The sequence below is a fragment of the Pungitius pungitius genome, chromosome 9, assembly GCF_949316345.1.
Source record: "Pungitius pungitius chromosome 9, fPunPun2.1, whole genome shotgun sequence".
In the NCBI taxonomy this organism is placed as follows: Eukaryota; Metazoa; Chordata; class Actinopteri; order Perciformes; family Gasterosteidae; genus Pungitius; species Pungitius pungitius.
In genome coordinates, this window is record NC_084908.1 from 14,195,379 (window position 1) to 14,210,590 (window position 15,212).

Genomic DNA, 15,212 nt, shown 5'->3' on the forward strand with positions numbered 1-15,212 from the left:
GTGTTATAGTGCTGTAACGCTCACCCCAATGCTGCAGCGTAAATAAGGAGGCGATGACTGGCTTGCAACTCCGCTGCATTTATTTATATAAAACAACTCAACTTCGGTCACTGTTGGCCGTCACCACGCCGAACGAACACTTCCGCATTCACGGCCCCCCAAAACTCGGGTTGTCTCGCGTAACTACAGCTGGTAACGGAGCATAACGTGAACACATGCAATATCTGCATAACTGATTAACTAATAACTTTAACTCAGCTCATTACACTACTTTAAAACGGACGTTGACATAATGTTGGCGAGGATTTCCATCGGAGTCTGAATCCGGGTTCAAAAATCCCGATTTTTGTAACCATGAACGAGCTGTCTCGTTGATACGGTCAAATGGACTGCAGTGATTGGATGTTGTTCAGGCAGCGCGCGCTCTCAGCATACAGGTGGCGCACATTTTTTTGACAGATGCAGATAAACAGAGCGGCGCGGTGGTGTGAAAATGTTATCCCCCAGTTTTCATGGGAAGTAGCAAGTCTTCTCGAGTCAAAAGGCTCGAGTCCAAGTCAAGTCACGAGTCATCGGTATTCAAGTCCAAGTCGAGTTGCAAGTCTTTGTACGTTTTGTCGAGTCGAGTCTCAAGTCATCAAATTCATGACTCGAGTCGGACTCGAGTCCAAGTCACATGACTCGAGTCCACACCACTGCTAAACATGCTATTGTTGCTATTGCTATTGTACACTCTTGGATCTTTAAATCACATACATTTGTACATGTAATTATTTAAATTGACACAAATCTATTTTTCTAAATAACTTTTAAACAATACATAGTTTGGAGAAATTAGGATTGGTTTAACAATTTTGAAAGCTAAACACTGCAAAAATGTTTAACAAAACCCTCAAAATGGGCCATCTTCCATACAACCTTTTTGTAACTGGGCCTCAGGTCAGGTTTTAATGAAGCGAGTAAGGTTTTTACACTCTATGGTGATATCTGGTGCTGTGTTTGATGGCTACTAGTTTACTCACCCTAGATACCCATGCACACTCATGTCAAAGCCCATTTACTTTTTTTTGCAAAAAGTCATTAATGCCGATATTGGATGGAAAACAGAGCTCGCTGTTGACAGAATGGGCTGAAAATGAGTATTTGTGTGAATGTGAAGGAGACAGAAAGAAGGCAACAGAAGAGGTGTGACGTCTGAGTCATGTACTTGGATCTCTTTGCAGGCGAGAACATTTGGAAGGCTTAAGTGTGCACGCACACACGTGCAAACGCACTTGGCAGCCTTTGGCGTTGCTGGTAACGTTATGCCTTGAGAAAGGCCCACTGGGAGACAGACGTTCCTCATTGCATCACGAAAACGGGATTCACGCACATTCGTCCTCCTCAATTTACAGTCACTAAACAAAATACTGTAACTTGCAAAAGACACTTTTTCTCAAACCAGGTGGCCTGAAGACATTTGAATGTTTTCCAATACATCCGTATTTTCATTTCAGTCTATATTTAAATGTTTCTGAGGAAATTTGCACATCATGATCTCTGCTGTGATCCTAACCCCTCACCCCTAAGTATATGGATTTATAAAAGCCTACCCTTTTACAGAAGTATTCATGTATTCAAGAAAAGCGATTTGGAAAAATCATTTTCAGGTTTTTTGTGGTAATGTGAGGTATTTTCTACTAAGGCAAAGACACATTTCATCCCTTCATCCAAAATTGGATAATTGGGCAAGACTGATCTCTCTCAAATAATCATGACACAACACTAATACATGAATCCTCCGACCAGCAGTCCCCACTCACCACACACACCAACTACGTCACAAGAACAAACGGTTACTGCCTCGTTTTCTCTGTCCTCAAGCCCAGGTTTTTCTTGACCCAAATGACCACCTGTTTTCTCCTCATCCCCCTTCTTTCTAGTATTACGCAACACAGAATGAAGCAAAATACAACCTCCCACCTCCTTCTCTTTCTCTCTCCAACTTCCTCTTTTCTTACTCTGTTCTTGTTCCTCTTTCCCCTTTTCCCCTCCTAAGCCTTCTCGGTCATCCTCGGTCGTCCTCGTTTTGTTCTGTTCTCTTTAAACACTGGCTGGCTGTGCCACAGAGATGTCTACTCCGTCATTTTTTATTCATCTTTCTACTGTACTCATTTCTTGATTTTTTGTTCAACAAAGATGGGATTTATAAACAAAAAAGGCAAAACAAAATATTCACTCATTTGTAACCCTTTTGATCCAAGTGAACCATATTACAGTTTTTCTCGATTATTTACACACATTTTCTTAAAGCATGCCTCATTCTCTCAGAACTAAACACACAAATCAAAAAACACACACACAATGGGCAAAACCCCTCACTACTCCTGTAAAACGAAACTTTACATTCAAAACAATGTAATTTCTTCTCAAATTGTATTTTGTTTTCAAATAACACACACAAACCCTCATATGAACAGACTTTTATAAGAACCAGTTGAACACTGATGTGCTCAATGTAAAACACTATGATGAATGGAAAACAATTCTCCATTCATTTACTTACACTTACCACAGACAGTACATACATATTGTAGGGCAATTGACTTTAGAATGTTAGCTTCTAAAAAAGAATAATATATCACTAGTCGGTGTAAACATTTATAAAAGATTTTGGTTTGGTTGAGCCTGGCTGTCTATCCAGCTTCTTTGCTGCATTTCAGGACCAAGGACAGCGCCTACACACAAAAAACACACACCAACCTACTCGCACAAACTCTCTACATGCAACATGGATTGTACAATACATGTACAGTTTGGACATACTTTCCTATTCAATTGAAGACCGGCTTCCATTTTGTCTTTCAAACACCTCAAGTGAGTGGATTCTCATGATGAACCCTTTGACAATGTGACCTAGTAGAGATGCACCAAGAGCAGACATGTCATGTCCAGGAAAATGTGTTAGTGAAGTTGTCTCCTGTCTGTCTTGTGAGTTTGTTTTATTTTGAAAATGAACCTTCCTCTTGTGTCAGGCAACTTGCCCCTTCCTCCTGTGTCTGTCTGATTGTCTGCCCCTGATTGTTTCCACCTGTTCCCCTACCCTGAGTGTGTGTATATATTGTCTGAGTCTCCCTTTGTCCTGTGTCAGTTCGTTTGTCCCAAGCCATGGAACCACCGTTTGACTCCTCGCCTCAGCTAGTGTTTATATTATAGATTTCTTTTTGTTCTTTGATTTAGTGTAGGTTTTTTCCTCTCCCACGGGTGATTTTCATTTCATCGGCTCTTGCCCCTTTTTGTTAAACAATTAACTTTTTTTTGTTGAACCTCGTCGTGCGAGTCGTCCATTTGGGTTCAGGACCATTGTCCGGTGATAGGTATTTCTGCTACCTTACCGAGAGGTGAGAACAAACCACAGACAAGTCGTATGTATTTCACTTTGCAAAGGGGAAGCCCAGCCACACAGCGTATGCAGTGTCGACTTCCGACGAACTTTCCTTTACAACAGCCTTTTATTCGCATCCATTCCTCTGCTTCCTCTGTTCTAGAGGGGTTCAGAGTTTATATGTATTGATATCTACTCCTGTGTCAGGGGTGCAGAGTCCATGTGTATTGATTTCTACTCCTATGTAGTGATATTTTACCTGTGTCGGGTGCAGAGTTCACAAGCACGCGCTTATGTGTACAACATCTGTGTCAGGGGTGCAGAGTTCACATGCACGCGCTTATGTGTACAACATCCTGTGTTAGTCAGCTGGTGTTGTACCACTCCTTAGCCGCACGTGATACATTTCTATAAGATGTTCCAAAAGCATAATAATCACCCACTGTGCCCTATCATCCGGTCGTGACAAAACATGCCAATGAGTTTTAAAACAAATTGTTTTGGCAATTGTCATAAAATCGACTGGTTGGTTGTTCATGCATGAAGTAACAGTATGTTTAAAAAGTTATTAAATGCAAGTTAAGGAAGGCAACATAATGTAATTAAGATGTTATGTCCATTTGACTCTGAGGGCCTCTCAGAGCTCATCATATTTCTGATGTTGTCTGTGGTTGAATTTGTTTACAGAACAGTAGGAGGAAATGTTTATATCTAGACAAATTAGTGAAATCATTAAAGGTTGTTGCATGTATGTATTGTTACATTAAGCATAAGCGCAATGATTCTTTGACATTCCACTGCATCTCAACTGTTTTGTTTCTCCAACAAATAAAGGGTGTATGTAATAGTTCACTTGTATCGCTAAGAATCTCTTGTGGCTTTGTCTTTGGTTGGCTGAAGTTAGCTTTCTTTCATTTTAGTCACCCAACATATTTCCTGGACATTTCCATCCTGGCTCAACCTGGTACATTACGGCTGCAGCATTACGGCCAAAACAAGGGATGCTTGAGTACTGATGACTATGCTGATATTTGACATGATGTTGTATTAATATAAAAATGGATGTGGACCCCAATAAAATATCATTGATAGCTTGTCTTCTAATACAATGTGCTGGGGTCAAAACTATAAAATTATTATCATTTGTTGACGGTAACTAATGCCCATCTGAAGCAGGAGATGCAGCATCAAACACAACCTTACCAGAGGCATGGCATCCGAGACAGAGAGCCCCCAGAAGGTGTAGCCCACTCAGTCCAAATGGACCCCTTTTGGATTTGACTCAGTGCAGCTCTGGCTAACAACCATAACACGGACAGTTGTTTCCCTGCAGTGTAAGTGAGAGAACTGCTTCCACTCTGAAGAGGCTATGATATTGGCTCTTGTCCAGTTTTCTCTTCCTTTCCAGGCAGAGCAGAGAAATTAACATGACTGACTGAAATCTTAAACGGCTTCAACGAGTTCGCTGCTTCCTGAATCGCCCGGGGATACGGCTTCTCTTTGTTTCTGTATTGCATCAGCAGTATGATCTTTACTGAAAAACTTAAATGCCAAACACGGCCCTTGTGAAGAGTCTGGAACACCAGGGCACTGCACCCAATGTTGTGCATTGCCCCTCTTGTGCTCCCCTGATCAATGGGCGATGGTGGTGCATGGAGTAGTGTGGTGCGCTGGGAGCCGAAAGGTTGGCAGTTCAAAACCCGGCTGCTCTGTGTGACATGTCTAAGTGCCCCTGAGCACGACACCCAACCCCTAACTGCTCCCAGGCAAAATGTAAGCCATGGGTTATAATGCAATGTAAGTTGCTTTGGATAAAAGTGTCAGCTAAATCTAATGTTTCTGCAGTGCCAGCTTTTCATGGTCAGCCTTTTAATTATTTACTCAAAAAATAAAGGTGAGTACCATGTAGAAGAATATGGTTAGATACATTTCACTAACTGTTATAGTTGTGATATCAGAAAAAGTGAGTGTTGAAAACACAGAGTGGGAGGCAGCATGTGCTCACAATATGTACATTTCAAAAAGGAATGAGAGATGAAGAGAAAATGAGTGGGTGTGTTTGTGGTTCTGTATTTTGCGGGGACATTTTAAAAGCTATAGATGGTTCATTAGTGAGTTATAGTTTGACAATACAAAGAGAGCTGTATGTATTATGTAACCATTTTTATATTGTGCGTTTGTGTTTTACTAAAGGTTTTGTAGGATCTATGCAGTAAATGCTCTATCATTCAGGCTTTCCTCCACTCCAACATTTGTGTCATCAGCATCATTTCCCATTATCACACCCAAAAGGCGCCATTGCATGTTAAATATAGAATCATTTCACATCGTTTGAGGAAAGGCACATTTGTATACCACATTTCAACAAGGCATTTCAAAGCCTTTCACATAAAACCGTCAAAACATTAGGCAAAAGAAATTAAAAATACAATACAATAAACAAGAATAAGAGTTGCAGTGCAGCAAATGACGTTAACAGTAAAAAGCTTCAACTCATGGTGGGAGGCCACACTTCAACGTAGGGTCTTTTCTGTGTTCTCCGAGCTGTCCAAGCCCCCTATAGGGGGCTGATAAGAAGGGTGTAAGGGCCGTCCTCAGTAGCGGATCTTATCTGTAGGAACCTGCATGGCCAAACACCGCTGCACAGGCACATACTATCTCACAACAGAGATGACGTCTGCACAACTGACAGCACAGGCAAGCATTGTCTAGGGGCGATGTTCTTCCATCTCTTGGACCTCAGCAACTAGTGACTGCAACCTCTGCACCCAAATCACATTTTGCAAACAGTTTAAAATGGAGGAAAAAATACAGCGAAAGGATGCCCAAAAATATTTCAGGGCGCAAAAAGCTGAAAATGGACTTGAAACTCTAGTTGTGCGTGAGTTTGAGCTGGAAGATAAACTGGAGGTGCAGCAACTCTTTCATGATGGGCTGATGGAAATGGTAGCAGACACTGCCTTCAGAGGCTTGAGGCATCACCCAGAGAGCCTCCTGCTGTATGCAGCAATGACAGGTGAGGTTATTGTATGGATGACATTTTCTATTTTTCTACTATTGCTCCGGCAGTTTGGAAGAAGAGCATGTCAGGTGGTAGATGCAAGCATACTCATAGTTGTATGTATTTGTATCTGAATCTTTGAGACACTATTTCTTTCACTTCCAACTATTTCTTAATTATCTCATGTTAAATCAATTTTTAACCTGCTTCCGTTGCATTGTTTGTTTTGTTTTGCACATCCAAAAAGTTGCATGTGCTACCACTTTATATTTTCTTCACATTCATACTTTCCATCTTTCCTTCTGCAGTTCTATGTTATGTCATCACCACGTGTTGGTGGGTGATTCTACTCCTCCCTGCAAGTTTACTGTATGGCCGCTACTTCTACAGCAGACGCATGATGCTTCGCTTTCTGGAGCACGCCATGAGTAATGACATGGGAGACATCGAAGGGTTTTACATGAAATCAAGTATGAAATAATGACATTGTGACAGACACTAACTAAAGCTTGTAGCCCGGGAACAAACGAAAAATGTTCTCGTATCCCAATTCTTGTAATTATAACAATACTGAATATTAAATTCATCAGTAAAATTCAACTTTGAAGAGTTGTGCTTTGAATATAAGCTTTGTATTCTATAAAAGTGAATAATTAAATGTAAGGGTGTAGCTTCTCATCTTGGACAAGAAGGCTTTTTTAAACTCAAACAATTTCCCTTTAACGTTGTGACCTTGCCCTCCACTTTAGGTTCCCGTCTGTGGGTGGCGGTGCTGCGGGGCAAAGTGGTGGGTATTGTGGCGGCAGTCGGCCAGCAGCAGTCGGGCGGCGCTGTTGAGCTGCGGCGGATGTCTGTCGCCCGGAGCTATCGGCGGTGTGGAGTCGGCCTGGCACTGGGACAAAAGCTTGTGGAGTTCGCTGTCACTCACAAATATCCCTCCGTTGTCCTGGGAACTACGTCGTACACGTCCGCGGCCCACCGACTCTACCGGCGCCTGGGCTTCCACCTGGTGGGGTTCACTGATGGGTACGTCACCCCTGGGGTGAGATGGTGCTCACTGGAAGGGGTCTTCTATCGAGTCCGTCATCATCACTACAAACTTGATGTGCAAGAGGAATCACTGGATCACTGAAAATGGACAGCTCTGAGTTAGTGGGTGCGTGCACACGTACGTCTGGATGCTCGTTTAATCCTTACAGCACCACCAAACCTGTTGGGGCAGAGTTCAGTGCTTGGCTTTGACAATTCAGACAATAATGTATCTCTATGTTATGCCAGCATTGCACTGTTGTTATTTTATTGTTTTTTCATCATGGCAGCAATCTTCCTTCCTCTTTAAATGGCAGAGTGTGGACTTTGATAAGCTAATGAAAACATAACTATTGCTACTTTCAGGTCATTATGCCTTAAACAATGAAAATGAATAAAAATGCTTCACAATGTTTCTTTTAAACACAACTCACTGGAAGTTCAGTCAAGGCTATTATAAATTTTTACAATAGGATATTTGAGGTGATGAAACAAATCTATGTGAGTTATTCAAGTTATGCAAGTCCATTGTCTGTTTAAGAAGCATTATATTTCATAACAGTACATCTTAAATTGTAATTTAGTTTCCATTTGAAATTCATTAATATCACCTTATATTCATGCCACATATATAATATCAATATTTACATAGCAGGTGGATGACTGCATCGGCTGGTATTTTTGGGGTAGTGTCACGGTTTGGGTCCTCTTCCTGTCTTATTTTGTAGTTTTCTTGTGTCTCGTGTCTCTGGGTAAGCTTCACTTCCTGTCCTGTCATGTGATTGCCTGATTGCTTCCACCTGTGTCCAATCACCTGCACCTCCCTTGTGTATTTAAGCCCCGTGTGCCTGTTGTCCCTTGTTGCGTCATTGTCTTATGTCAGTTGTCAATGGTGCATGTCCTTTGTTTTTGAGATTGGTGAATAAAGAGCACCTTTTGGATATCTGGTAACTCCTGCGTTTGAGTCCTGCCTCCTTCCGCCTGCAACCTGCACCAGCACCCACACCTGACAGGTAGTTCATCAATTTAATGATGTCTGATGCTATAAATGATAAAATAACATATTCTGTGTGCAGAAAAACATATAAATTCAAAAACTGAGAGGCCACGAGAGTAAAACATTGCTGCTCCAAAATGTAATGATTTCCAAATCAATAAAACAATAAAACAAGTGATTATGCAAATTAGCACACTGTCGTATGGACATCCATGACCCACCATCCTGAAAGAGATCCACTGTGTTCTGTGTTCACAGTGTAACGCTGTCGATTGGGAGCAACATATAGCTTCATACTTGGTGTCCTTGTACAGCACTTGTAGTTATGTACCCTTAGGAAAGAGGTACCATCTGTTTCTAATGTGGCACGATACAAGAGAGCCACACACATAGTCAGTTGTTGATAGTTGCTGATTTTGCTATTGGGACAAACTGAAAGCTCAATAATGAATCGTTTTTCAATGCTTTTAGTGTTGAGTCCTTTGCTGCAACGTGAAGACAGAAACGTACCCCATTGCTGTGAACTGTGTAACTTACATATTGAAAGTGCCAGGAAAGAGCAATAGTTTTTGCATAACAAATTAATTTGATAAAGATTCTTTTTTTTAAATGAATTTTATGAAACCTAAAAATTGTATTTAACATGAATCGGGTACACATCCTGCCACTGTGGTCCAGACTGTTCCGAGGAGTAGATTTCTGGAAGGACGGGAGGACAAGGCAGCATTCTCACACACACCCTCCTCAGTGCATCCCTGGATTTACTGCCAGTGACCATCGTAATGAGTTAAATTCAAGGCAGTGTGCATTATAGAACTGTTTAGCTGTATTGTGTGCAGCTTGTGATGTTCACAAAGGAACCTGAGTAAGCAGAGCTGTTGCATTGAGGAATGGACGCATTACAGCTTTTGAAATGGTGTCTCATGCATTGTTCCAAAGAGATCAATCGCCATCGTTTTGTTGTGATCTACAGCGATGAGCTCACTGTACCAAGTGAGGCTTTTTAAAATATCTCAGCATCTATTCCATCTGTATAATCAGTCATAAGCACTCAATAACATACATTTTGATCAATATACCAATATAACCTTATATAGCGTTGTGACACCCAATGTCTAATAACCAATGGCATAAAGTATTCAAGTATGATATTAAGTCACTGTAAGTAACCATATCTTTAAATAAAGTAGAAATTCATTTGATACCGTTTTGTGTGTGGTTCTTACATGAATTAAATGATTAGATTATAACGCATGTTACCAGTTTTACCAAAAAATACACATGGTGAAATCATAATGATAATGCAATAAGCTTGAATACAGTGATCTCATTGCACAACATTCTGCTCATAATATTTGCTGGAACAACTTGACTAACCAAACGGGTTTCGACAGTATGATGATGTGAAAACGGCATGTTCAGCAGATTTGTGAAATCTGTACTTCCTCGTATATGTTCATGTCAGCATGTGCTTTCATGTTGTGAAATTGGCAAATAGTTTCTGTGGGTCAATATGGATCAGGCCAACCGAATTGCTGGCAGGTAGGACTGCCGACACAGCAGTCCTACCTGCTGTTGATGCCAACACCCGCCAACTGATCACACTCATGCGTTTGTTTGTCTACTTTATAGTGTTTTTATGGTGTTGATCAATCTTGGAGTCCCTACAGAGTTAAATATCCACCTACCCTGCAGAGATGAACCTTCCTCTGACCTACCCGACCAACGTCTCCGGTTACGAATGTAACCGTAGTTCCCTGAAGGGAACGAGACGCTGCGTAAAAACGCTGTGGGAACGCCTCTGCGTGACCGCGTCATGAAGCACGTGTGAAATCTAACCAATGGTGAGCTGGTACGTCATAGGCGGGCGACGCCCGGGACCAGGATGCTATAAAGGGACATGAAAGGCAGGACCATTCATCTCTGAAAGGCCGAATCGAGTGCCACGGGCAGGCCGGGAGTGTGGCAAAGCTTACGCAGCGTCTCGTTCCCTTCAGGGAACGAAGGTTACATACGTAACCGGAGACGTTCCCTCTCAGGGAACTCGAGCTGCGTAAAAATGCTGTGGGAACGCCAATACCCACTCCGCCATAAGAGCAAGTGACCGTGGTGTGAAGTTAATGCGCACACTCAGACAAGAGCACCTGTGCTCCAGGTGTAGCGTTAAGGTCTAGAGGGTAAAATCTCACCAGCCTGCCGCCATGCAAACGTCGTGTAGCGATACTTTTCCCGACAATAGGGCTTTAGAAGCCGTCATACCCCTGGTAGAATGGGCCCGGACAGCCAAAGGTGCGTGCTGGCCGGCCGATTCATAGGCAAGTGTGATGGCCTCAACCACCCACTTGCTCATCCTCTGCTTAGACACCGGGCCCAGTACTGAACCGAGGCACCTGGGCAGTTAACTGGATCCAGCTGTCGTTCCACACACCAAGTGGCAAAAAGCCTCCATCTACCGGCATACGCCTTCCTCGTAGCAGGGGCTCTGGAGTGGAAGATGGCCTCCATGACCTCGTTTGAGAGACCAGATCCTAAGAGGCGGGTCCCCTCGAGGGCCACGCCCCTTGATTCCATAGCTCGATTTAAAGTCAGTGCGGATCATATTGAAGCATCAGTGGGACCTGTTTGTGGGGTGAAGCTACAAGTCAATATTTTAGATTCTGCTCTTCACAATTTCCTCCATATTTCCAATTCTTTCACTGCGTCATCACCTGCACAAACTGAGGTAAGGTTTCCTTTTTTTAATATACATTCATAGTATAAATTGTATGTATTTATAATTATTCATGTTCCACCACGACAAAACCTTTTGGCAGATGTTCCAAACTTGTTAAAAGTCAAGCAAGGTCCAAAGTATTCTTTTAATGTCAAGATTGGCATTTACTGACTGGAATAATTGAAAGGGCACAGATTATTTGGAAGATCTTTAGGAAAGATCCCCTTGTTTCAAATGCTAATTCTACTGTTTTTGTTTGTTTAGTTTGACTCGCTAGACTCTAGATCGTGAATCCGATGCAAAGATGTCTGTTGCGTACCGCTCTTCTACCGTGACAAACATGGACACTGACAACAGTAGAGTTGGCTATTGCCAACTTTTAGGAGATGGCAGCAAGTTCCAGTATTCAGGTAATGAAATGAGAATTTCATTCTAAATGATGACAATATGAATAATATAAAAGAGACAAAACGCTCAGCAGAGGTTTATATCCTGTTTTTGACCCACCGGTTTGGATTCACAGCCAACAACTTTGAACTTTTAAAATTTAGGATTCAAATCTGATCAACAGAAATCAGAAATAATATCTTGTAATTGTATCTTGAGGCAAATTTCTCAAAAACTATAGCACTTCAAAGTTTAACATTGAAATTATTAGGCTTGTATTTGTTAAATATGTATTTCCACTAAGCCAATTTAAAACAGGATTAGGTTACATTTGTGGTCAAGTTTTTGAGCCAGGTAGATTTAAGGAAAAGATGGACACAAACTTTTTTAAGGGAAACTGCTATAATCCAAGTTAACTGTAGTACGTTAATACAGGACATTTTGGCTGGACTTAGTGGAAAGCGTTGAAAAAGACACAAAGCAGGCTACTTTCACATGAAACAACATCTATCATCTACAGTGCTAATATTTAGGAATATATCAGGTCTATGTGGGTAAAGTTGCCAATATATCATTGTTATTATATAAGATCAATAGAGTTGTCATATATTTCAAATTTGAAGACTCCTTTTTATCCCATATCCATTTTCAGAATGTAGTTAATCTTAATGTTAATGCAGAAGTAGAAGTTAAAAACTACACCGCCAAGGTTTTCCTCTGGATTGTTACACATTAAACTTTCAACTTTTGTTATCCTTTGTTCTATAAAAATAATCAATTATGTGTATTTGTAAAATGATGAAGTCCTGGATTAAAGTTTTGTATAGTAGTTTGCAACACCACTATGTTTTTTTGTTTCTGTCTTTCAGTTCATGCATTGAGAAACAACCCCTTCAGGGCTGCTACAGTTGTTCTTGGGCTGCTGTGTGTTCTCCTGTTGGCTGTGGTCATAGGTCAGAGTGTCCACTGTAAGCCTTTTTCTTCAATTTTACTGTCAAATAGCCCCATGTTTGTCGTTGTAAAATCCCAGATTTACCAATATCTCCCATCTCCCGCAGATCAAAACGTAAAGCAAGACCATCAAAACAACCTAAAATCTGCAAGTGACGAGAAAGAGAAACTACAGGAGGAGTTAAAGACGCTGCAAAAGGAAAAAAAAACACTTGAGACCAGCCGTGATGACTACGAGTACAAAAACACTATCTTAACAAAGAAGAGAAACGAAATACAGACCAATAACAATTTACTGATGGAGCAAACAAACACACTTAAAATGAGCCAAAGCCAGTTACAGGCCAGTAACGCTGCTTTCAGCAAAGAGATAGAACAGTTAAAAGCCAGTAACAACCAGTCCGAGACTAAAAACAAGGACTTGTCTACTGCCAGAGACTATTTACAAAAGCAATTGGATTTAGCGATCAAACTCAAAAATGACGCACTGACCAGCCATGACACACTGACCAGAAAAAATAACAATTTACGGAACGAATTAAATAATGTAACCAGATTAAAAGACAATCTGGAGTTGAGTTACACTGACTTGGTTCAGAAGGTAGAGCATTTGCAGGACAGATACAACTTTTCTAACGGTGAAAAGGAGAAGATAGAAAGCAGTCACCAAAACCTGACGTTATCAAAAGAAACTCTGCAGGCCTCTTACAACCTGCTGGTGAAAGTGACCGATGAGCTGCGGGCTTCTCACACCTCCTTGATTCAGGAAAAACAAGATCTGGAGAGCAGTTGCAAAATGATGGGTGCGGAAAAAGACCTGTTGGAGGTGAAAAATTACAACCTGACTCTTGAGATAGGTGAAATACAGGTGGATATTGAGAAACTGAAGAAAATCACCCCAGGTAAGCTTAAGGAATTTAGACATATGAGACATGTTTCAAAATGGTTACTAATCTCGTAAAATACATTTGGCCTCCTTCTTAAAATCCTGCTGGAAAAAACTGAAAGGACCAGTGCCATCCAATGAAAAACAACAAACCCCATCATAAATAGACTCAATATCATTGCATTTAAGTAATACACATTTTGCATTTTCAGCGAGGAAGTGCTCCAGTGGCTGGGCAAGCTTTCAGTACAGCTGCTACTTCACCTCTTCTAGCAAAAGCAACTGGACTGTGAGCAGAGAATACTGCCAAAAAAAAGGCGCCGACCTGGCTGTCATAAAAAGTCAAGCCGAAATGGTTTGTTTAGCTGTTTGTATTTGTCTGTATCTGCATGACTGTAAAGTGTCACCATGTGAACTGCCCCCTTAGCGGTGAGATGGCGACACCTGCTGGCTGATTTTGACATTGCATACATTAGGGTAGAAAACTAGTTAAAGATAAACTAGGAGTATGTCACTAATTATAAAGATATCTATTCCACAGTTGCAATTTTCAATCCCTACCACTAAACCTTGCACACTGGACCTTCAACAATTGATAAATTGGACATTTGTAATCCACTATGAAGCTCGTAGTGATTAGGACAGACGAAATATCCTCATTCTTATTTTACAGCTCGCCTCTGCTCCACAACAATTCTGAGCTAATATTTGCACATTGTTTGGATTGTACTAGCTCTTGTTGTTGAAGCTGCATTGCGTGCAGCTTCAACAACTTATCTGGTGCAGGGCATTTATTTGTAATACAGTATTGACATAACCTTGCATTTTGTAAATATCAAAGGTTTTCTGTAAAAATCTTCTTTCTTTTGGCCACCCAAAAAATCTCCAGAAACCGTTGCAATAATGTTATTTTCACGTCTCTTCCTTCATAGCTCTTCGTCAATGGCTTGTATACAAGTGAAAAACATATCTGGATTGGACTGACTGATGAAGGAATAGAGGGAGAGTGGAAATGGGTAGATGGGACACCATTGACCACGACGTAAGTAACTGTGCTCACAACTCTTGGAACCCGCTGGGACAGAATCGATGAGTATTCATTCTTCTTGTGGATGTGTCTCTGTGTCCTGCAGGTTCTGGGGCAAAGATCAGCCCAACAGCTTTAACGGGAGGGAGCAGGACTGTGTGGAATTCCAGCTGAAAGCGGATGGGAAGAGCACCTGGAATGATGAGAATTGTGAAATAAAACAACAGTTCATCTGTGAGAAGTAGTCTACGTGTTTGCAGGGGCGTAATGGAATAAAATACATATTATGTGATCAATTATTACACAATGAAAGTGATGAGTAATTGTAAAGTGAAATTTAGTAGATGACGTATTTTATGCTGATAAACTGTTCTATTTACATGCCGTTGAAACAAATATGCGAGCTTGCTTTACAACGTGTCCTCTTGCACCATACCATACAATGTTGGCTATTTTGTATTCAGATATGGCTTCTGCTAAAGGGAGTATTAAAGCTCACACATAATCCTACAAACTGCATCTATATTTTATGTAAATCAACACTTGTAAAAAATGTTGCTTGAATTGCAACAAAAATGCTTCTTTGCTTATTTTATTATCCTATAAACATAATTCAATGTTCAAATAAAGTAATTTACCTTTTGCCACTCGTTTAATGAATTACACAAATACTTTACTGGGAGTTTGTTAATATGCTCGAGCAATTTGGACACCTGAAGCTATAATTACATTTTATAAAACTTCAGTTCACAATGTGTTTACCGTCTAAGATCTGATCAAACCAAACCTGCACGGATCAATTAAGTCAATAATTAAATGTGCTCAACATAACTTTTTTACAGTCTGTTTTCTACGTC

The 15,212-nt window shown here is 40.9% G+C and overlaps 2 protein-coding genes across 2 annotated transcripts; both read left to right on the forward strand.

The window, feature by feature from the left end:
* The first annotated feature begins 6,160 nt into the window (after positions 1-6,160).
* Positions 6,161-7,497, forward strand: LOC119217619 (N-acetylaspartate synthetase-like). Its single transcript, XM_062564387.1, has 3 exons — positions 6,161-6,380; positions 6,674-6,835; positions 7,115-7,497. The coding sequence occupies exons 1-3, from the start codon at positions 6,161-6,163 to the stop codon at positions 7,495-7,497; spliced, it is 765 nt and encodes a 254-aa protein (XP_062420371.1).
* A 3,477-nt stretch (positions 7,498-10,974) lies between these two features.
* Positions 10,975-15,123, forward strand: LOC119218547 (CD209 antigen-like). Its single transcript, XM_037473072.2, has 7 exons — positions 10,975-11,113; positions 11,369-11,514; positions 12,361-12,459; positions 12,550-13,344; positions 13,541-13,683; positions 14,261-14,370; positions 14,462-15,123. The coding sequence occupies exons 2-7, from the start codon at positions 11,409-11,411 to the stop codon at positions 14,598-14,600; spliced, it is 1,392 nt and encodes a 463-aa protein (XP_037328969.2). The 5' UTR covers positions 10,975-11,113; positions 11,369-11,408; the 3' UTR covers positions 14,601-15,123.
* The last annotated feature ends 89 nt before the right edge of the window (positions 15,124-15,212 follow it).

Excerpts from the sequence above, each read along its gene's own strand:
- LOC119218547 (XM_037473072.2), top strand. The coding sequence starts at position 11,409 with ATGTCTGTTGCGTACCGCTCTTCTACCGTGACAAACATGGACACTGAC. Across the intron at positions 13,345-13,540 it reads ACTGAAGAAAATCACCCCAG|CGAGGAAGTGCTCCAGTGGC; the intron begins GTAAGCTTAAGG and ends TTGCATTTTCAG. Across the intron at positions 13,684-14,260 it reads TAAAAAGTCAAGCCGAAATG|CTCTTCGTCAATGGCTTGTA; the intron begins GTTTGTTTAGCT and ends CTTCCTTCATAG.
- LOC119217619 (XM_062564387.1), top strand. The coding sequence starts at position 6,161 with ATGGAGGAAAAAATACAGCGAAAGGATGCCCAAAAATATTTCAGGGCG. Across the intron at positions 6,381-6,673 it reads GCTGTATGCAGCAATGACAG|TTCTATGTTATGTCATCACC; the intron begins GTGAGGTTATTG and ends TTCCTTCTGCAG. Across the intron at positions 6,836-7,114 it reads AGGGTTTTACATGAAATCAA|GTTCCCGTCTGTGGGTGGCG; the intron begins GTATGAAATAAT and ends CCTCCACTTTAG.